The sequence below is a fragment of the Excalfactoria chinensis genome, chromosome 17 (assembly GCF_039878825.1).
Source record: "Excalfactoria chinensis isolate bCotChi1 chromosome 17, bCotChi1.hap2, whole genome shotgun sequence".
In the NCBI taxonomy this organism is placed as follows: Eukaryota; Metazoa; Chordata; class Aves; order Galliformes; family Phasianidae; genus Excalfactoria; species Excalfactoria chinensis.
Window position 1 is genome coordinate 3,013,812 of NC_092841.1, and position 21,724 is coordinate 3,035,535.

Genomic DNA, 21,724 nt, shown 5'->3' on the forward strand with positions numbered 1-21,724 from the left:
ACATAGCGGCCTACAGCTGCGTGAGGATACAGCCGAGCCCTACGAGTTCTGGCTGTGTTTCACTATTGGTTGTGCGCCGAGCAAAGAGCTCTGTGCACGTTGGTACCCTGTTTTAAGTCTTGGCCTTCAACCCATTGATTTATCTTCTGTCCCTGCTGCATAGCATGAAGGCTGGGGAGAGGCCATTAGCTGCTCACACCCTACAGGGTGCAGGCAAGGTCAGGGCAGGCTCCGAGCGCAGTGAGCAAGGCCTGAGGCCGCGGGTGCTGTTTGATAGCAGCTCTCCTGGCAGTGAGGCCTTTTGTTGATGGAAGGTGAATTCAGAAGGGATCGGGCTCCGAAATTAGACCCTCGTTAGTAACGCTTCACAGTAACGGCGGTCGGTTTGCTGTTCGTATCATTACTGGTATTTCCTCCTCATGGAGCTCAGCGCTCTGCCCATCACAGCCGCCGTCACAGCGCTGCGCCCCGTTGCTGAGGGGCGGAGCACAGCGCAGCTCGCTCGCTCGGCGCTCCCCGCCCCGCCGGGTGGATGGCCTCGGTGCTCGCCGCGCGGCCTGCTGCCTCGGAAGCCGCCGCAGTTCTGTCCGGCTCGGCTCGGCTCGGGCGGGCTCCCGCGGCGGGGCTGAGGCGGGCGGGCGCCGCCATGGTTTAAAGTCCCGCGGGAGGAAGCGAGCGGGCGAGAGCCATGAACCTGCTCCCGGCCAACCCGCACGGCAACGGGCTGCTGTACGCCGGCTTCAACCAGGACCACGGTGAGGCGGAGGGGCCGGGCCGGGCCGTGCGGTGGCTGCGGGGCGGCGCGGCGCTGTGAGGGCGTTGCGGGGCGGGGGTTCGGCGCGGTCCGCTCGGGCGGTGCGCGCTGCGTGAGGCCCGGGGCCGTGAGCGGGGCTGCGGCCTCCGATTTCAGCGGCTGTTTGTAGAGAGGCGGGTTAATCCTCCTCCTCTCGGCTCCGAGGATCGCTCTGCTGCTTCGTGGAGCTGCTCGGTGCGGCGGGGAGGGAGGAAAGACCGGCGCTCCCGATGTTCCCCCCGCCAGCATCGAGCAGCTCCTCGGGCGGCCCTTCTCTGCAGCGCTGCCGCCTTCCGAGCCGCGCAGCCGGGAAAGGGACGCAGCCAACGTCGCGTTCTCGACGGCAGCACTTCCACTTACAGCCGGTGCTGTAACTTTGTGTCCGATTTGCGTTCTAGAGCTGCTAACCACACCAGTGGGCAAACACAGGACGCTGCGGACGGCTGCCTGGCTTCAGAACGGTTCTCTTGCTTTATTTGCCCGCTGTGAGAAAAGGGAGAAGCCCTTTCTACGAAGGGGGCTCCGTGTGCCTCCTCTTGCTTTCGCAATGTAAAAATAGCACCGGCCCTATGAGTAAGTGTCCTGTTGTGGAAAAAGGAGTGGAAAGCCATCATTTTGTAACATCCTTTGGGCTTGCCACACAGCGCTCTTGCCTAAGGCAGCCTTGCGACTCGCACCGCTGTGCACGGCGCTCTGTGTGCCTGTTGCTGTTCGGCTGTGTGTTAGCAAGGCCTGCTCCGTGCTTCCACTTCAGCATCTCCAGTGAGGTGTTTGTCAGCGGGATATCGAGCTGTTAATGAGCTTCCAGGTGGTTCTGTTCAAATCGTACGGTGCTTTTTCAGCAGCTCAGTCTGCACTTGTTTTCATCTTGTGTTTGGAGCAGAGGGGGAGGAGATGCGATCGGATGTGCTTCGTTTCAAACCGTAACAATATGAAACATGTGATGTTTCATATCTGACCTGTGGTGGGGTTGGGTTATAAAGAGAACAGCAGCAGAAGATGGGATTCTCTTCTCCCACAAAATGCCTTTGGAGCATCACTTTAGCATGGAACCCTTTTTCTTTGTTCTGAGGGATTTCTTGAATTCTGTAGCAGTAAGGACAAGTTTGGCTTTTTTTTCTTCCTTTTTTTTAAATGAAACCCTAAATCCCCTGTATGTTAAGGAACTCGCCTTTGGAGTCTGCGCGCTCTGTGAGCTGTTTGTTCCTAACAGCGCTGACATCCCATCCTACAACCAGAAAACACCTCGAGCAAAAACCACGCTTGGTTTTCATTTGCAGGTTCCCAGAGCTCTTCCTGGTTAGGTGTGATGACCTTTGGACTGCATTCGCTTAGAGCCTAAAATTGCTTTCAACAATGATAATCCTTTGGTTGCCCAAAGAGTCAACATGAGGAAAAGCTCACTTCTTCCATGTTGCTTCTGCCAAAAATAGAAATGTGAGTCATTCGAGCGCTGCAGCTCAGCAGTGTGGGTGTCTGCATACATTGCCACAATAACCTAATTTCTCAGGAATTGAAGCCATTCCCACCGCGTTTGAAGGATGGGAGGAGCGATCGAACACATCTCTCCCAGTCTTAACTTCCGTGATGGACAAGGGATAAAACTGGCTGTTCTCCTGTACCGTCCTTCCCTTGCTCTGTTTTGAGCAATGCTTGGTTTCTAGGCTGCTTGACTCGATGGCCCATAGAGCGAGGTGTTCTCCCTTGTCTTAGAGCAGAACACTTGTAGGATCTTCGTTTTTATAATGCTCTCAAGGGAACATTAAAGCGCTTTATGGAAATGAGTAGATAAAACATTATAATAAATTAACATACCAGAAGGTATTAATCCCAAGCTGCTTTGAGGACGGGGTGTGGACTTGTTTTGGTGTTGAAGCACATATCCATTTGATCTCATTTAGTGCACTGAAACGCTTAGTTAGAGGACCCCAGAGTGGGGTGTGAGTAGGATTCTGTGCTGTATTTTATGGCTTCAGACACCAGTTTCCATCTGTGCTCTAGGTTATAAACCACGGCTGTGTACCTGAGCTATGACTTGTGATCCAGTTAGCAAATGCTGTGGTCAGATCAGAAGCGCTGCACTCCTAAACTGCTTCCCCAGCCTGGGATCAGTTGTGTAGCAGTAATCTTCTGTGTCTTCTCCCCTTTGTCTGGCTCAGAGATTGCCATGACAAAGAACTTCATGTGTCAGCAGTGATCGGCTGTATATGGAATACTAACATTTACCCCTTCCCTCAGTTCTGATGCTCTGTCTCCAGCTAAGTACACTGGAAGAGGTGGGGCCTTATTAGTGCCACAGCCTCCATACAGGGCACCGCTGTGTCCCCCCAGCAGAGCAGTGTGAAGAGTGGTGCACAGACAAGGGTGTGAAACTTGATTTAAAAGCTCCTACTTCATGTGATGTTGATGCGTTGGAACCCTGAGGATGCTTCAGAGCTTACAGCTGACACCACCACCTTGCACAGCACTGGTCTGTAAGGCAGGGCATGGAGTGCCTGGCTGAGTACTGCTGGAAATGAAATTCTGCTCCGGTGCCATTATGACTTTACCCAGATTTTTGATACAGCGTTTATAAATTGCTTAGCAGCTATTGTCTCTGGTGACACGCTGCTTCTTAATGACTTCTAATTGCTCCAGCTTCACACTGGCATTTACTTGTATTAGTAGCTGTGTGCACCATTAGCAGGTAAGACAGCTGTACAGAATACTGCTGGTTTGATGGATTCCAGCAAAAAGCACATTTGTGCTTCTGTACATCCATGCAGCTAAAACATTGCTTTTCCAAAGGCTTCTTTCTGACCATTCCCTGGTTTAGACTTAAGCTTCTGTCACATCCTTATGGGCATCTAGTCACTAGCAGGCTCTCATTGGGATATTCTTTAGGAGCTCCATGGGGTGAGCATAACCAGATTGCTCTTCTCATGTGTTGTGACCGCAGAGTGAATCCCGACCTAATAAGAACTGGGAGGGGTTTGCTTAATTGTGGCTGTTGGACCATAAACGTCAGAATGTTTCCTTCCCTCTCGCACTGTGATACCAGTGGCTGTCAGTCACAATCCTTTCCTTCTGTTGTTCCCTCACCTGTCTGAAAAGAATGCTAAGAATGTGCCACTTGCAATTGAGGCCAGCATAAAGGACAGCTTCTCCAGGTGCTTTCTGCTTGCAAACACCAGCAAAGCTGGCCAGTGTTCTTCAGCTTACATTTAACAGTGCAGTTACTGAGTGCTGCTCTCCTAACCCTCTGGCGCTACCTTAATTCTTCAGTCTTATCTCCCAGTTACTGTATATGTGTATATGTATAATGTGCTTTTTACCACAGGATGCTTTGCATGTGGAATGGAGAATGGATTCCGAGTTTATAATGCAGATCCACTCAAAGAAAAAGAGAAACAAGGTAAAATGCTTCATTATTACACCTTGCTAGCTTTGTGTTGGAAGCTCAGCCTCATATATGTATTTTTTTCCAAAGAGATTCTTTCTTTTCATCCCTGGAAGGCTCAGAATAAAGCCTTGTGAAGGAAATCCCCGCTGGTGTCAGAGGGACTGTCACACCGCTGCCCTGTGAGGTGTTTGTTTAGATGCTGCTAATTAGCAATAAGCTGACTGCTGATGAAACTGCCTCACCTTTGTGCAGCGGCTGAACTGCAGGAGCTCCTGCTGTTTGTAGTCGCAGACAGGAGATGAGTTGTCTGGCTGCTCACAAGTGGGAGGAGAGTTGCTTGCTGCAGCACTGTGGTGTGCCATCATGAGGAGCTGTTCTGTCCTTGTGCAGCGGGCTGGATGATTGAGCACAATAAAACTACTGCCCTGTTACGGAGACCTGAATGTAAAGCTGCTTGTACTTGTGTAGAGCATTGCTTGCAAGAGCACTGTGAATTCAGACCTCTCATACTCTAAGCTATATATTCTCTTCATGCTTAAAAAATCTGGGAGCATCTTAAAGTTGTAAACACACTATTGTGCTTCACAGGAAGGTTTCGATGTTAACAGGCTTTATCAGCAGGCATTCAGCTGAGCCACAGAGAGGGAAAATGAAGTCCGGATGTGATTCTGACCTTAAGTGCAGAAGGAAAGCTGATACAGTGAACAGGTTTCCCTATGCTGTCACTGTGGTGATAAACTAAAACATACATTTATAAGAGGAAAAATGTATTTGGAATAGCACCGCGATTCCTATGAACCCAGGCTATGAACTTTCTAGCGCTGTAACAGATTTCAGTCACTGTTCATGTGGCCAAAGCTGATAAATCGTTTTCTGTTCTTGATAGTGAACTCTCCTACAAATAGGACACATGTGAACTGTCATCTGTGGCAGTTTGCTACAGATTCCGAAGTCAGTTTGAAGTCCTGTTGAGGTCGTTGTCAAAACTCTCCCCAACAGGAGCTCCGAATGTATTTCCAGGGCTCTAGAAAACTCTTGTGTTTTCTGTCCTCAGTGTTGTGTGGTCAAGTCCCAACATACACTCCTCATCCAGATGTATGGTAGTGCCTCTCTATGTCTAACTAAATCTCCCTTAATTGTATCATTTGAGCTCACATCTGTATCTTTCCATTGTAATACCTTCACCATCATCCTGATGTTTTTGCTGTTCTTTCCCATCCCTGTTTCTGACAGCAGTTCTTAATTGATTACTTGTGAGATCTCCGCTTCCTCTGTAGCTTTGGAAAAGCTAACCAGTTTCATCCATCTTCCTCACTGGAACATGTCCACTTGTGGAGGTGTTGGACAGTCTGTTAGATAAAAGGTTTGGATTTTGACTTGCATCATCTGAAGGCCTCAGTTGTGTCCTCTCTTCCTGGTAGCTGAATGCCCAACTTCCCTCTAAAACAAAACCAAAACCCAGCTCAAATGGCATCAGTTTGCTGTGATTCTTGTCTTAAATAAAACAAACGTGCCCTTTCCAGTCATGCGGTGCTCAGGTTTGCCTTGTCTGTCACCTCCACTCAGAGCATCCTGTTTTCTTTGGTTTGGTGTTGATATGAGGGTAAGAAGGCACTGTTCTTTGTGGATGCCTGAGCAGTGTGGTAGGTAATTTGAACTGTAACTTCGGTAGCAATTAAAAGGCATTTTAACAGGTTGTGGCACCTCTAAAAGAAATACATTTGTCTTCCAGAATTCCTAGAAGGTGGTGTTGGCCATGTAGAAATGCTATTTCGCTGCAACTATTTAGCACTAGTGGGAGGAGGAAAGAAGCCCAAGTACCCACCCAACAAAGGTACTGTTCTGAGTCTCAAGGTATAGTTTGTAAACATTTGTCTTTCTAAGCTCTGTGAAACCACCCAGAGAACTCCTGAACCTCAGCCTTGAGATGGGCTCTTGTATCTGAAAGCTGGAAGGGCTGTTGCAGCAGCTCTCAGTATTTGTTAAAGTTATCTGCAGTCTCTCAGATCAGACTCTTTGCAGTGATGAAGGCTGTGCTTGGTTGGCTTTGCAAAGGGATTCATGGCTCAGTAGCTCTGTGGGGAAACAGCCCTTGGTTGGCAGGACTGGTAGGGAATCTTTGCCTTACTGGGGGGCTGTCAATGAAATAGACCAAAAAAAACCCAAAGTCTTTAGTAGAAGATGTTTATATCAGCTTTTGCATTTTGAGTTTTCCAGCTCCTGTCTGTAGGAGACACAGAATGTGTTGGTGGGTTGCTGATAGGCAGAATGGCAGCCTGTGACTGCTTCGCTGCTGAAGGCACCTCTTGGCCTTCTCAGAAAGTAGAAGTTGTTCTAACAGACTGTATGGATCTTCAGCTATGCTTTGGTGAACTAACAAACTCACACAATCATCTGCACTGTTCCAGTAATGATCTGGGATGACCTGAAGAAGAAGACTGTCATTGAGATAGAATTTTCTACAGAAGTCAAAGCAGTGAAGCTGCGAAGAGATAGGTAAGTGCAGCACCTGCTGGCCTCATAGATTACATGAGCTGCTCTTACTCATTTCCAGCTGTTTACAGAAATAAAAAGCTTTTGCTGTAACAATTAGCTTTCATTGCTGATTTATTTAAAACAGGATCTTGGGGAGAGTGCTTTGGTTAGCAGATCACAGCTGGAGTATCTCTGAAACCTGATAAACAACTGTAGGACTTTGCGGCCTTCTTTCAAAGGGCTGCGTTCTCATATGGCTGCTGCTGCTGACAGTAGGTTCTGTAGGTATGGTGTGAATCTGTAGAGCAAGAGCATTTGTTAGCAGCTGGAGTCCAGTGTTATGTGTGGGCGGATGGGCTCTGCTGTCACAGCTCCAGATAAAAGTGCTTTGCAGGCTCATAGTTGTGTTTTGTTTTGTTTCATTTTGTTTTTGCAGGGCTGGGAGTCTGTAGAGTAGGAACAAATGATGCAGTTGTTAAATCTGCTGAAAGCCTCTGCAGATCTGAATTAATACTTATTAATACTCTCTTCTACCCTCACAAGTCATGGGAACTTCTTGTGTCTTTCAGGATTGTGGTAGTCCTGGACTCCATGATTAAAGTTTTCACTTTCACACACAATCCCCACCAGCTGCACGTCTTTGAAACCTGCTACAACCCTAAAGGTTGGTGCTGTGTGTGGGCTGGGGAATGGAAGCAGCTTTATTTCATTCTTGTGATGCTATTTGTCTATAGATGTCTGAATTTGTTACATGTTGTAAATCATTAAACAGTTTACTTGCCACAACGTAGCCATGCCCTTTGAGGGTGATCCTGTTTATAAAATGGCTGTTAAATGGGTAAAAAATGTATGAAGTTGTGGAAGATACAAAGTTATTTTCCTTTTTTGCTTTGCAGGTCTCTGTGTCCTTTGTCCAAACAGTAATAATTCTCTCCTTGCGTTTCCTGGAACACACACTGGGCACGTGCAGATCGTGGATCTGGCCAACACAGAAAAGCCTCCCGTGGACATACCGGCTCACGAAGGCGTCCTGAGCTGTATAGCTTTAAACCTGCAGGGAACAAGAATTGCAACAGCATCAGAAAAAGTAAGGGTGATGACCATGTACCTCTGACTTACTGCCCATCCTAGTGTAGGAACTCCTCCTACAGGGCAAGCTGAGTTGCCTGCTACCTTTTTTCCCTCAACTAAAATGAGCTTCTCAAGGATGATCTAAGTTAATTCAACCAGTGTTTGGAATAGGTTCTGCTGTACAACCCATAGGTCAAAGAAGCTTGAAAAAAAAGCAGCCATAGTCTCTCTTAGCTACTGGAATTCTTCTGAACAGGGCTCTCCAAGCTGCAAACTCCACTGCTAAAAAGAATAATGAGCTACTGGATGATGCTAAGAGACTATTGTGGTTTTCAGTTGTTTTTCTTTTGGGTAGAGAATAAGCTCGAACAGCATTTTCATACAACTTGTTTCAGGCAAACAGCCATACTGAACATACTGTATGTCCTAATGTAATGCTTGATTCCTTCTCAAGGGGACCCTCATAAGAATATTTGATACTTCATCAGGGCATTTAATCCAGGAGCTACGCAGAGGATCACAGGCAGCCAACATATACTGGTATGTTTAATTGGCTCTGCTTTGTCTTCTTGGGGTGATGTTACACCTGGGGAATGGCAGCTGAGCCTCTTTCAAAAGGCAAAGGAGAGCTGCACTGCCATGGGCACAAAGCAAAACCCTTTTGGCGGTCAGAGGGCACAGGGCCATGCTGGGTACTGACAGCACTGTGCTGTGCTGCTTCCTCTGCTCAGAATGGGTGAGGAGAAGCCGTAGCAGTGGGACTGTGCCTAGGGACAACTTGGTAGATCCACATTTCGGCACAGAATAGACTGTAGCCGGGTGGGAACTTCACACAGGAATATGGGGAAGGCAGCAATGCAGCTGGATGCTTCCCAGAGACCAGGAGGGTGAGTACCTGGGGTATCATAACACACTGCCACCCTACATACAAGAGCCTGAGGCAGACGTTTGACTCTTAAGTCTGCTGCCTGAACCACTTTCCTGCAAAGCAGGGTAAAATTGCTTTCTTCCACTTAGCCTCCGCCTTTGGGTGTAGGAATGTTTCACCTTGTATTTAATTCCTACCCGTCTGCTGATTGGAGCAGTGACCACACATTTCCTTTTAGTACAGGCGGCAGAACAGATCAGTTGTGTCCATCCCAGGGCAGGCTGCAGCTTGGCTGTTACTGATAAACCAGGTGCACCTACCCCTGAAGGGGGTGTCCATTCCAGTCAGCAAAGCTGCACTGAGCTGCAGGAGCCATTAACGCCTCCCCAGGCAGGGTGACAGCTGCCCCAGACAACTGCATAAGTGGGATTGTACACGCAGGAAATGGGGATATATTTCAATGGAAATACTGCAGCTGTCCTTATTCTCTACAGCATTAACTTCAATCAGGATGCTTCCTTAATCTGCGTGTCCAGTGACCATGGCACAGTACATATTTTTGCTGCAGAAGACCCCAAAAGAAATAAGCAGTCAAGGTAGGTGTTAGTTCCTCTTGAGGCCTGCAAGGAGGGAGTCGTTGCCCTTGCAATAAAGCACTGGGCCTGTCAGGTAACAGCTCCCTGAGCAACAGCAGCAACCAGTACCTGCACCACGTGAGCTGATTGTTCTGCTTGAGTATAACTGCAAATTTAGGAGTTCTTAGCAACTGCCATGTTTCTGCTGAGTTCTGCCGGTGGGAGGGTGGGGTTTTTCAGCAACTGAGGACTTAGTATGAACATACTGTGGTAGTTACACAAGGGGATCCTGACTAAAATCAGTCCTCTTGGCAGTCTCTTAAAACATGGAAAGCCAGAAGGGTAGTTGTACAGTCACCCTTCCCTGGGAGTATGTATTGCCTGAAGGAAACAAAGGCAGTCAGTAACAGTCGGAGCCCTGAGACTTGCTCAGATGCGCTAGCAGTTCCAGACCAACACCAGTCAACACTTCACCGCGTTGTGTTCCTTTTCTTTCCTCCTTTCAGTTTGGCCTCTGCCAGCTTCCTCCCCAAGTACTTCAGTTCCAAGTGGAGTTTCTCCAAGTTTCAGGTTCCCTCAGGCTCTCCGTGCATTTGTGCCTTTGGAACAGAGCCAAACGCTGTCTTAGGTGAGTACCGGGGGCTCCTCCAGCTTCTGTCCGGACAAATAGATTTTGCACCGTGTTTGCTTTGAGCTGGAAGGAGGTTTTGGAAGAGATGATGTGGCACACCCAGGTCAGGTGTGAGCGGGAGCTGCTGCTGTGCTCAGGGCCCGCTCACAGTGCGGCCGCCTGGCAGGCTGTCTGGGCTGACAGACGCTGCATGGGGACAATTTATCTCCGGCTTTTCATGCTCTTGCAGAACACCTCTGTCTGTTTAAACGAGGTAAGAGAACGGAGCTTCTCAACCAGCTGAACTGAAAATGACTTTGTTTTTGTTTCAGCAATATGTGCAGATGGCAGCTACTACAAGTTCTTATTCAACCAAAAAGGGGAATGCTCAAGGGACGTCTATGCTCAGTTTCTAGAAATGACGGATGACAAGCTTTGACTGAATGGAGGAGTGCTCAGCTCAAAGCACTGCCTTGGCTATTCTGCATCTTTGGGAGGACAGTATATGAATGTCCAATGCTGATCAAGACGTTTAGCAGACCTCAATGAGAAGCCTGGCCCACCGTGATCAGAACAAGCTCTGAAGTAGGGGACTACAATTGTTTATTCTCATTTCTGCAAGCTTTTCATCATTAAAATCTCTTTGGGTTACTGTCATCAACTCAAGTTTTCAAGTTGTGGCTTTCAACAAGCTTGTGCCTATTGGGTTTCTCTTTAAACTGTGAAATGACTTCAGTTAAAACATGAGTGCCTGCCACACTGAAAGATCTGCAGGGGGCTGTGCAAACATCAGGATTGGCCGTAGAAAAAGGGCTGTGAAAGCAGATTTTAGGCAGCGCTGGAAGTGGGGGGCAGTACTTCCACTCAGACCCAAATGTAACTCCACCAGCCGGGCTAGAACAGGACTTCAGCCTTTCCCCAAACACATCTTAGTGTAGCAGAGCAGAGAACAAGTGCAGCCAGCAGTAGCTTGAGCCATGTTTGTTGGCTGGGGGTTGTCCTGTTATTACAGCCTACAGCTCACATCCACAGTGGTTCAGTTGAATGATCAGCACTAACGGTGCCAAACTGTACATAGTAGCTGAAGGCACGTTTAGGCATTTGCTGACCCAGCTAACCTCAGTGTGTGGAACAAGCAGCCAGGAGCCGGGCAAGGGGAACTCCTGCAGCTGGAGAGTCAGTTCCTTCTGTAAGGGAACGGCCGTTCCAGGTCTAAAGAGAAAACCACCAGCCGTGGTCCCGGTGTCACAGCTGTACTGATAGCTGGGAAACTCCTCTACTTCAACTGGAAGAGTGGAGCGGCCGCTTCCACATCCAGCGCAATGCAGGAACCAGGCGGCACTGAACAGACTGCTCTGCGCTGGCTTTAAATGTGCTAAGTTTAATTTCTTTGAGATGCCGTGCATTGCATCACGCTTACCTGAGGAGGGGGAGGTTAGACTCAATCAATTGCAAACTCTTCCCCCAAGTCGTTGTGCAGCTGGTAGGATTTACTGCCGGGTTAAGGCACAAAATACTACACTAGGAACTGAAATAGACACAGGCTCTCAGCAGTGAATATCTGGGGGGAGGGAAGTCTTGATCTTCTGAAACTTAAATTTCACAGATGCTTCAAACCTGCCGTCCCAGTTCTTGTTAAGATTGTTCAGGTGCTGACCCGACATCTGACAAGTTTCTTTTAGTGTCATGTAACATACTGAGCACTAAACTCCTACGCAGATTTCGATGTCAAGGTTGCATGTTGCTTTTATGTGTATTTAATCACAAATTGTTTTGCACACTTATTTGTAATATGTTATTTCTTTTAAATAAAAGTGACTAATTTTGCTGTAATCACCATCACACCCGAAGTTCCTATTGCTGCAGCTTTAGGGAATATTCAGCTGAGCAAAGGGTGGCTGGGGCTGGTAATGTGGGCTGAGAAGTAGAGCTTGCTGCCTAAGAAGCATGTGCTGCTGTTCGTACCAAGATGAGACTGCAGTCTACCTGGAGAAGGACATGCAGGAAGCTGCCAGAAACCATTCTCTAAGGATGATCCTCTGCTGCAGCAATACCCAGTGCGGTCAGCTGCACAAAGCAGGGAAATGACTTTAACTGAACACGAAGCCTCCTGCACTGCGCTGAAGGTTTCACATCATCTACTGAAGCACCATCCCCATTCAGTCAACCACAGCGATGACCAGAAAGACCATGAGAAATGACCACACAGCGATACTCACCCGTGTTCCAGCCCTGATAGAGATGCGGTCCGATGCTCCCAGGCAGGCTGTCAGGACGTGCTTTCTTCACGTGGAGGAGCAGGCACTGAACAGAAGGCAACCGAGGGACCACAGTAAGCAACCACTGCCTTGTGAGCAAGGCAAACTGTCAGAAGTCTGTTCTACATGACAAAAGAGGATTAAATACATTTCAAAACCACACATTGTTAGCTGAAGGTGAGCATTACGGTCCGGAGATCCAGTAGCATGTATTCAGTGCAACTGCCTGTGCTGCAGGCTGCACCTGCTGGCAGCCAGGAGTACGGTGTGCATTTTGTTATGTCTAACATTACCACTGTTCCTGACAAGAAGTGTTTCTACCAGCAATGGGGCTTCAGTTACTGTCATCTTAGTCTTTTTTGCTGTTATTTATGCATAACCAAACACCTCCTCTCCCTCGTTTTCTTCTCCCTTTCCATAGCAGCTGTGCCACAGTCCTGAAAGGAAAACTAGATCAGCCAGTGCAATTCATTTCCAGGTAATTGCAAGTATTTGCCAGCAGGCAGCAGAAGCCTCAGCCATGTCTGTGCAAAGCCCAACCCCTGAGCTACCGCTGCCCTCTGCCTGCATCCTGACAGCATCAAATACCAGCACAGGGTCCTCATGGATTACAGCAAGGAAAGAAAGGGATAAAAACACAAGCCGGGTTTGAATATTAGCTGGGGAACAAAACAGCTCCACAGAGATGAGAAGAACCTGATGGTTAAGGCAGGCCCTGCTCTTCCCAACTTCAGCTGCTCTCTATATCCATTAATTCTGTGTCAGACTTTAAAACAGGATCATTTCAGGAAGCTCAACAGACCCAGCAAAGCTGTCATAAATGAAGGCCTCGTTCTTTACACACCGAACAACTGAAGCTTCACAGTAAGAACGTTGAACCACCTAGTTAAGACAAACACACAGAACGGCTGAAGGAAGCGCTGCATTTGGTGCAGATGCTATTTTGTATGTCTCACAACTATACAATTGCACTCCATCCGTCACAATCTGCATTACTGACCTCCAGCCTCTCAGAATTTACCTTTCTGGGAAAACAAAATCAATTTACTACACACACTCTTAGCACAGACTGTTACCTGAAGTTCCACTTACAGACTGAGGTCATTATAAAAGCTGTAACTTTAAAATGATCCTGTATTACAAATGCCATGAAAGGGAATGTAAAGCCCTCCCAGCTTTGCCTCCCACCCAACAGTCTGCACTGTGCAGCGCTTCACAAAGCAGGAGAGCTCTCAGGTCTGGGAGAGAACAGTGCTGTATTTACCTGCATCAGAAGGAAGAATGGCACAAGGACTGCTGTGGTTATGCTTCACACGCTGAGATAACGGCAGGGTGGGCGAGGAGGCGGTGCAGCAGCTCCCAACTGAGACAACACACAGACCAGAAGCAGCCTTTCATTCCAGCCCATCCACAGCCCTCTGGCTTATAGAAGACTCAGCGTTGCTTTGCAGTATGAAACACCCTACAGCCCCACCACGATGTCCAGCACAAGGACAGAGCTGTCACGCCCAAAGGCAAAGACAGCAGCAGCCCGGGTGCCGCCTCCTTCCCCATCCCCACATTGCTGCTGCTGCAAGCAGGGGCCACAACACAGAAACAAGGCTGGTGGGAAAGCTGGGAGCCACGTCATGCAAGGACACAATGTGCTGGCAGTGCAGATAAACACATCTGTCAGTGGAATTAAATGCGTGGTTGGGTCTTCTATGTCAGATTTCTGAATCAGTTTTTAAAAGGGAGGAAAACATCCGGACACGATGAAAATTAGATCAAATTGCTGAATTTTTACACCTCGCAGCAAACCCAACGGCAGGCAATGAAAATCAGGGCAGCTCTAACGAAAATTAAGCTTTTTTTTTTTTTCTTGTCTTTTTCCTAAGTTGTCCTTGAGTTCCAATAAGAACACTGCATGTTGCTTGCTTACACTCAGCCATTTTCAAGGACTACACACGAGCTTGCAGCAGAAAGAACACCAAACTGGCTGCCCAGGAGCACAAAAGAAAATCACACCACGCACTGCAAAACATAAACCTTAACAGGACAGGTGACATCAATCCCAGAGATGTCAAATCTCCGTCAGCAAGAACCATCTCAAGGAATTTTCTGTTTGCAAAAGACAAAAAGCCACATCGACTGCAGGAGTCCAAGAGCCATTTCAGAAAGGTCAGCAGCATCAGCTCAAGCGCAGCAGTGTGACAGCTGGGCCATTCAGCCTGTGGGTTGGGAAGCACAGAGCTCCATACACAGCAGGGCACAACACTGCTGGAACAGCCCCACTACCCGGCTTAGTGCCACGTCACAGAGGAACCTGCACAGCACAAACAGGTGAGACGATCCCATAGGAGCACTGTCAGCATCACCAGAAGCACATCATTATACAGCCGCATCCTCACACTGCGCAGCTTTACTGAAGGCTTTGTTTGCAAAGCTGCAAACCCCACACACACACCAACGTGTGCAACAGGCAGCGCTACAAAACAGGGCCCAAAGCACATCCACACATCCCTGCGCTCAGCAAGTCCAGACTGCGCGCCCTCAGCACGGCCAGCAGCTGCACGCATTTCAAACAGCTGCGGAGTCATTTCCACTTGGTTAATTGGCTGAATAAAATTTACTTTTATTTAAAAAAATCTGATACACTATGTATGATTCACCTAGCCCCAGCCGGGAACAGGTTCTCACTTCTGAAAATAAACCACGTTCTAATCAATTCAATTCCACACCAAATTAAATTACCGGTACCGGGATTTCTTTTGCTTAAAAAAAGTACGTTAAAACTTTACTTTTTTTTTTATTTTTAAAACCTCTAAAGAAAATCTCGCAGTTTTACAGAAATGGGTTTGTTTCAGGTTATGCTGTTTTTTAAATGCCTGCTATAAACTCGGCTGGCGTCGAGTTCTGTTGTTGGTTTTTTCAGTAGGTTTTTAATGGGTTTTGTCTGCAGAGACAGCGCTGTAACAGTCCCCGTTTTGCGGATGAACACAGAACTCGTACAGCTTTCTGGTATTTGGTCTTTAGGTAAATAGTTCCACAAGCTGCCTCAATGAACCACTCCAAACTGTTCAGTCCGTCGAGAAAAACACAGTTCGGCTCCTTTCGTAGCGGAAAAGGAGATATAAATAAAGCATCGTTATTACAGAAAGTGACAGGGATCGGGTTCAGACCACGCCGGCTCTCACTCACCGTGCTGCGTGCAGAAATGGGACGTGATGTGAACTGAAGACTGAACAGCAGCCTTACGCTCAGATGGCGTTTTGTTTTTACTGTAAAGTGGAATCTGTTACCACAATTCAAGTGAGAAATTGCCACTGCGCCTGAAAACGTTCAACTGCAGAACACACACTTCAGTCTTTTTTATTGTAATCATACTGTAGCCACTGTTAGAAAACCACAACAGCTACTGTGCATGGAGACCCCCGGGTCAGTGGATGACATCTAAAGTGTTACGGAGAAAACTGGGCAGATTAACTCCTACAGATGGGTGCTTAAGCTTAAAAATATCGAATATACCTCTGACAAGATAATTTTAACTCTCTTTTTAAAAGGACTCGTGATAAAGAATTTCATCTTTTCTAAATGAAGAACAGTCTGTTATCTTAAACATACACAATATTAAGCGAGACTCTCGTTTTACTTTAGACTGGAAAAATATGCCAGGGACAGTCAAAGTCAACACAAAGTAACAAACAGCAAAAGGTAGCAGAGAGAGAAACAGATAAGTGCAGCTCTGGTCAAATTCATAGCAGTTCTTTACGTCAGTTAACGGCTCATTTACATCGTAATTTCTAATCAGTTACATGCAAGCCCAAAGAAGCATTTGATCACTACACATGGTAATAAAATTTGATTAAATTTATCAGGCAACTGCTAAAATATGAAAATTTGCAGATGTAATAAAGTAGCTTTATCTGAACTTTTAAGAGGACAGACAAAAAGTAAATCATTCCATCGGTTAAAAAAACCCTACATTCAGTTTGTGTTTGTTTGTTGTTTTGTTTTTTTTACCAAACAAAATTTCACATGAAAAGTATTGTGTGATTCCAAAGTTTCCGGAGTAGAAATGGAGTGATTTGAAATGTCAAAGACCCCATCGTTTTGCAAAGAAATGAAAATACACCTCAAAAATTTCTAATTCCACATGTGAACAACAAAATACTGCATATCTACCAACAACTGCATCGGGTAGGTCGTTATGAAAGGCTAGCTGCCAAGATGTAGGAAATGGCTCCTTGCCTCTGTTCCCTTTGAGGAATATACAATCGTCTGAAACCAGTTCACACTAAGCGCTTATCATGCTGCCGTTACACTGAGATGCTCAGTCCTTAAAAGAATCTGATAAAGATTATTTTAAAGCTGCAGCCCTCCCCAGCTCTGTACTTCTCAGCGTACACAGTTCATAGGGGCAGGGAGGAGCGGGGTCACAGCCTCTGGAACAACATGTTTTGCAGTTTGACTTTAAGTTACCAAGTTTTAAGGCCACCTGTGTTGGTTTGTTTTTCAGTGCTGAACGTTGAAGTCTGATCACAGGGCCCCTTTCCCCACTGCGTGAGAACATGTTCCAAGATTTTAGGTGTTATATTTTATAAGTGTCTCCTTTTGGCACCACGGAGTTTGTTGTTGTTTTTTTTGTTTTGTTTTGTTTTTTTAAAAAAAAAGGAAAGAAAGAAAGAAAGAAAGAAAGCAAACTCTAAGTTTCTAGTTCTGGCTGCCTTTATCGCTCACTGCCACAGGCGGGGTGTCCACGTTAACAGCTATCACTATGCTCTCCCCATCCTCTGTTTTGATACGTTTCAGTTCCTGCTGTTCCGACTGGTCTCCGTTCTGGCGCTTTGTTGGAAGCGATGCTGATGCGGACGCGTGGGTTGCTAACATATGCAAAGGACTTGCAGCAGCTGCAAAGAGAGAACAGAACTTCAGCACCAAATCCTTATTCAGACAGATGAATGCAAACGTGCATTTCCATCCAAATACTGCACTACAGCAGGGGATCGGTCAGCCCAGGTGAGATTCAGCTCTGACCATTTGACCTTCACACAAACCCGAAGGATGTTGTTGTAAATCACTCAGAGATAAAACGATTCAAAGCCAGTCTCTGAGATATCTGTGACAGAACTGAGAAGGGAATTTACATCCCCCCTGCAGGAGGATCTGCAGACCCTGTCTACACACAGTTCATCGCTTGGCCAGGAAGGAGAACACACTGCCAGGTCCCATTCATTGCTGGCCATGAGTTATTAAACAAAAGCAATACAGAGCACGCAGCCAGGAGATGCAGATAACTCAAGCATCACTTCCTCTCTGATAAATACTCCCAATGTAAAGAAAAGAAAAGTGGTTTAACACGAAGGCTTAGGAAATTACTACTGATTAAAGTCAAGTGAACAAATAAATCAGACAACAGAAACGTGTTTAAATCATGCTGTAGCAGATTGCCACACTTGTCGTTACAGGGAAACAACAGCATACCAGTCACTACAAGCAAGCACAGCCCCTGCAGTCTTCTGACACATCCAAGGACTCCTTCCCTCTAGATGTTAATAGTCTGATTCTCAATTTTGATTTTATTCATCTGACTATTCAAATGTCTTTGCAAATAATACAAGATACCAAATACGTATTTACTTGTTCACTGCATTTCATGAAAGCTTATCTAAACATCTGCTGACCTGCTTTTTACACACAGACTCCCTGTCTCTGGCATCACAGCTTTACTGAGAATACCACAGAATTCCGTTAGTGGAGCTCGAACATCAAGTGCTTAAGTAATTCACATCTGCTGAACTAATTTGTTCTTAGCAAACTATCCCTGTGAGTACCTGGAATCACCACTGCAAATAACCAAACTGTTCTGTACCCGGTGTGTACCTGCAGAGCAAACTCTTTGGGAAATACTTCATGTGACTCTTGGCTCAACTCTGATTAAAAAAGATTTGTGTTACTTAGTCTGACAGTAATTCCCTCTGCTTGACCTGTGCTGAAATGAAGCAGAAGCAGACAGAACACTGACCTAAGAGTACTGCACTTCAGCAGGAGAGCTGATGATAGAGATGGAAGTAAAAAGGATACAAAACCAATAATTCGCTCCAATTTTACCAAAATACACGTAATGAAGAGTTCGGGGCTACCTTCTATCAATTTCCAGAAGTGCAATTTATGAGAGGATACATATAAAAGTGAAACTGTTGAAACAAACTACATATATCTGCAAACCAATCCAAAGCTGAACGTCTCTGTAAATTACAACAAAGCCGGAATAATGAAAACTGTGAACAAGTACCACTGCTCACAGACTGCTGAGTCTGAGATGGGAAAGACTGCATGCAGACAGAAGAACCCCAAAATCATATGGAAACCTCATCAATTCAAGTGCCCTGCTTTTGTACAAGCTGAATAAAAATAGAAGAAAAAAGTAACAGTGCAAAAAGCCAGCGGGTTCAATCACAGAATATGCAGAGTTGGAAGGGACCCATAAAGACCATTGAGTCCAGCTCCTAATGACGAGAGAGGATGGGCTGTCATCACTGGCACATCCCTATAGTGACTATGGAGCAAATATCAGGCTCTCAGGTAATCATCAATGAAAACACATGCTCTTACCAAGAGAGAGAACAATCTCACACAAGGCTGTAATCAATTTTTTTGGTACAAGTTATGTTTTCAGTACAGCTACAAAATACAAGAGAACATACGAGAAAAAATTCAGCACTCGGAGGCTTTCATACATAAAGAGCAGCACAATACTCACCAGCATTGCCCTGGCCCTGTATTGCAGTGGTGATAGGTACTATGTGCGTTCCGTTTTGCGTTACAGTTTTTATTGGTAGCTGGTGTTGACCTAGAGGTGCCTGTTGCACTATAGTGACTGTCTGTAAAGGTGTAGTCTGAGATGTCTGAATGATACGACTAGCAGCTCCAATTGTAGCATGACTAATAGCAGGTATAGGCTCCACTTTCACTGAAAAACAGATGAGGAAGCATCAGTGAAAAACAAGAAAGCATTAAAAAAAATTTAAAAAAAAAAAATCACATTTCCTATGTCAGCCCTCAGTGAAGATGCATTCTGTTATATTACAAGCTCCAAACTATGTGAGGAATTACAATGCAAATCCTCGGTTTTAGCACAGAAATAATTTCTGAATAATAACCTACCAGAGCAACCGACCCACAGGTTCTCACCTTTTACTTCCTTGTGGTCTCCATTCTCTTGAGGTTCTACCTTGGGCTGGGTAACCATTGCAGCTTGCGTGACTACTGCCTGTCCAGCTACAGTGTAAGTGTTTGCTGGTGCTAATCCAGTCACATTTGTGACAGACACAGCTGGTATCTGGTGAACAACATGAACTGTCTGAACTACAGGCTGCTGGGATGTTGATGTCGTCACAGGAGTTGCAACAGTGTAGGTGACGGGTTTGATAGTTTGTGGTAGCTGCCGTTGTACAGTAATTAGAACTGGTTGGCTAGATAGAGGTGATCCTAGCAAGGAAGAGATTAAAAAAAATCAGGCTGCTGAGTTATTTCACTTAAACCCATCGTTCTATTAAACTTACTGCTAAAGCCTCAAGAGAATTATCAGCCTCCTTCACTGACAAAAGCAGACATGATTGCTCACACACCTCCTCCAACCCACACATTCCAGGTAAGCACCTCTCAGCTCAGTTACAGCTGCACACCATCTGGGCAAGAGCTCCACCCACCACCGCAGCCCTGCAGCTACCACAGCTATGTTTGATCTTCATTCAGTGAAACTCCTTCCTCATATGGGAACTACTGTGTGCTTCCGTGCTGCGTGGCCACAGAGGAACAACTCCCAGCTTCCCAGGCTGGTCTCTGCTGAGGGCTGTTTGCTTTGTCAGGGAACAGTTACTGCTACGTTTGCAGGAATATCACTGAGAAGATGGATGGCAAAGTGCATCAGCTAAGGTAATTAAACAACCAATCCTTATTCCATCTCCCCTTCCCCTCTTGTTTTTTGTTTTTTTAAAGGAACACTTGTGCCTTGTCTCCTTAGCCTTGTAATTCTTTCCTATGTGCAGCATCAATCAAGGGTTCCGGAACCCACAGATAACATCACCTGTGGGTCTGCAAACAGCATTTACCTGGAATGTGTGTGTGTTACTCAGTGTTTGCTCTAAATGTTAAGACATTAAATATTTACTGCTTTGTCATTTCTTTTTGTTTCTATGCAAAGCCCTGGTAACACTGACATGCTAACCCTCTCCCACCTCCAACCCCCAAATGCTTATTTCAGGATCCTCACCTGGGGCACTCTGTGCAAATCGTGCTTCTTGTATTACCGCTAGTTTTGGCTGGATAGCACTAGGCTCAGGTTCCATTGGGACTGGAGATCCTTCCCTGGACAGACTCTCTGGGGTCTGGACTCCACTGGAGTGTGCAGACAGCACTCCAGAGTGATTAGGAGAGGCTGGGGCACTTCTGTATTCAAAAACGAAAGTAGCAGCTGATGTGTTTTAACTTCTGAACTGCGAAAGACAGCGACCTTCCTCTATAGAGAGTGTAACACACACTGCCCACAGGAGGGCACTTGTGCCTTCTGGCAAGTACAGTTACAACCCAGAGCAGTTTTGAAAAAGCTTCTGTTAAACAAGAACAGAATTTATAAGCAAACTTCAGGTGCAGTTAATGGAATGGAAGCGGCTGGATGCCTTCCTAGGGAGACTCCCTAAAACCATCTGTGAAATACAAACGTTTCTTTTGGTGGAGAAGGATGTAAACGTATTGGACTAAAGGGCAACTCAAAAAGAAACAAATGTGCACCACCAAAAAGATCATAGCTTTACAAAGGGAATTACAAGCCATGTGTTTCCCCACCACAAATTCTGCTCGAACATTATCCAATTAAAAAGCATACTTGTAATTTCTAAGTTCGATATAACAGTAGCTGGTATTTGGTTATTTGCTTTGGAAACTGTTTTAGAATTCTATAGATGGCAGTTAGAAATTAAAATCACAATTCTGTAAAGAAGAAAACAACACAACAAAAGTACAGCAAGGCTTGCTTACGTTAACATCTGACAGTTAGTTAGGCATACAGAGTCAGTTCTTTAATACAAGCAATAAAAACAAACCTAGTGTATGGGGCAGCCTCCTAGCAAAGTTTATCATACAGAATCCAAACACTGAGCCTGGATTTAATTAAATTACTGAACTTGTGACTGTATCCAAAACTATCAAGTCTGTATCAGCCTGAAGGTTAAACAACAGCCATAGTCTTTTCGTTCATCTGTTTTTCCTTACCTAGAAGAGAGTGGTCCCAGAGGGGTTCTAAAGCAAGGTACTCCCCTAGGCCGCCTTTTCCTAAAAGCCTGCTCTATTAATTTGCTTTCAGAGGCAGGGTCTATCCTCCAGAATGAGCCTTTGCCTGGTTCTTCCTGGGAACGTGGTACTTTGATGAAATAACGATTCAGAGAGAGATTGTGACGTATTGAATTCTATGGAACATAAAAAAATATGTAGAATTCATATAACTTTTCCAAGTCAGAATGTGGCCTACTGCAGCAATGTGTACTACAGGAGACTCGGGGTTCAGTTTCTTAATTCCATACTTCAACAGGAGTCAGACACTGCCAAAGCAGTGCCATAAACCTGAAAGGACTCTCGCATTTTTCAAGTCTTTCCCAACAATTAAAAACCAATATGTTAATGTGATACACGGTGACTTTAACAGTTAGAACACT

General features: G+C 46.0%; 2 protein-coding genes across 2 annotated transcripts in view; one reads left to right on the forward strand and one right to left on the reverse strand.

Annotated features, from left to right (window-relative positions):
• Positions 1-545: 545 nt before the first annotated feature.
• WDR45B (WD repeat domain 45B) lies at positions 546-11,607 on the forward strand. The gene is made up of 10 exons (XM_072352053.1): positions 546-755; positions 4,113-4,187; positions 5,908-6,009; positions 6,584-6,671; positions 7,220-7,314; positions 7,547-7,737; positions 8,176-8,261; positions 9,084-9,185; positions 9,671-9,792; positions 10,107-11,607. The coding sequence occupies exons 1-10, from the start codon at positions 689-691 to the stop codon at positions 10,211-10,213; spliced, it is 1,035 nt and encodes a 344-aa protein (XP_072208154.1). The 5' UTR covers positions 546-688; the 3' UTR covers positions 10,214-11,607.
• A 3,026-nt stretch (positions 11,608-14,633) lies between these two features.
• The window catches only part of FOXK2 (forkhead box K2), a 40,340-nt gene continuing 33,249 nt past the window's right edge, over positions 14,634-21,724 (reverse strand). The window contains exons 5-9 of the mRNA XM_072352054.1: positions 21,285-21,478; positions 20,287-20,462; positions 19,206-19,502; positions 18,775-18,984; positions 14,634-16,921 (exon numbers count right to left, since the gene is read on the reverse strand). Of these exons, the coding sequence (XP_072208155.1) occupies positions 16,725-16,921; positions 18,775-18,984; positions 19,206-19,502; positions 20,287-20,462; positions 21,285-21,478 (1,074 nt within the window). The 3' untranslated portion in view covers positions 14,634-16,724. The remainder of the gene's footprint in view (positions 16,922-18,774; positions 18,985-19,205; positions 19,503-20,286; positions 20,463-21,284; positions 21,479-21,724) is intronic.

Excerpts from the sequence above, each read along its gene's own strand:
- WDR45B (XM_072352053.1), top strand. The coding sequence starts at position 689 with ATGAACCTGCTCCCGGCCAACCCGCACGGCAACGGGCTGCTGTACGCC. Across the intron at positions 6,010-6,583 it reads CAAGTACCCACCCAACAAAG|TAATGATCTGGGATGACCTG; the intron begins GTACTGTTCTGA and ends GCACTGTTCCAG. Across the intron at positions 8,262-9,083 it reads CAGGCAGCCAACATATACTG|CATTAACTTCAATCAGGATG; the intron begins GTATGTTTAATT and ends TATTCTCTACAG.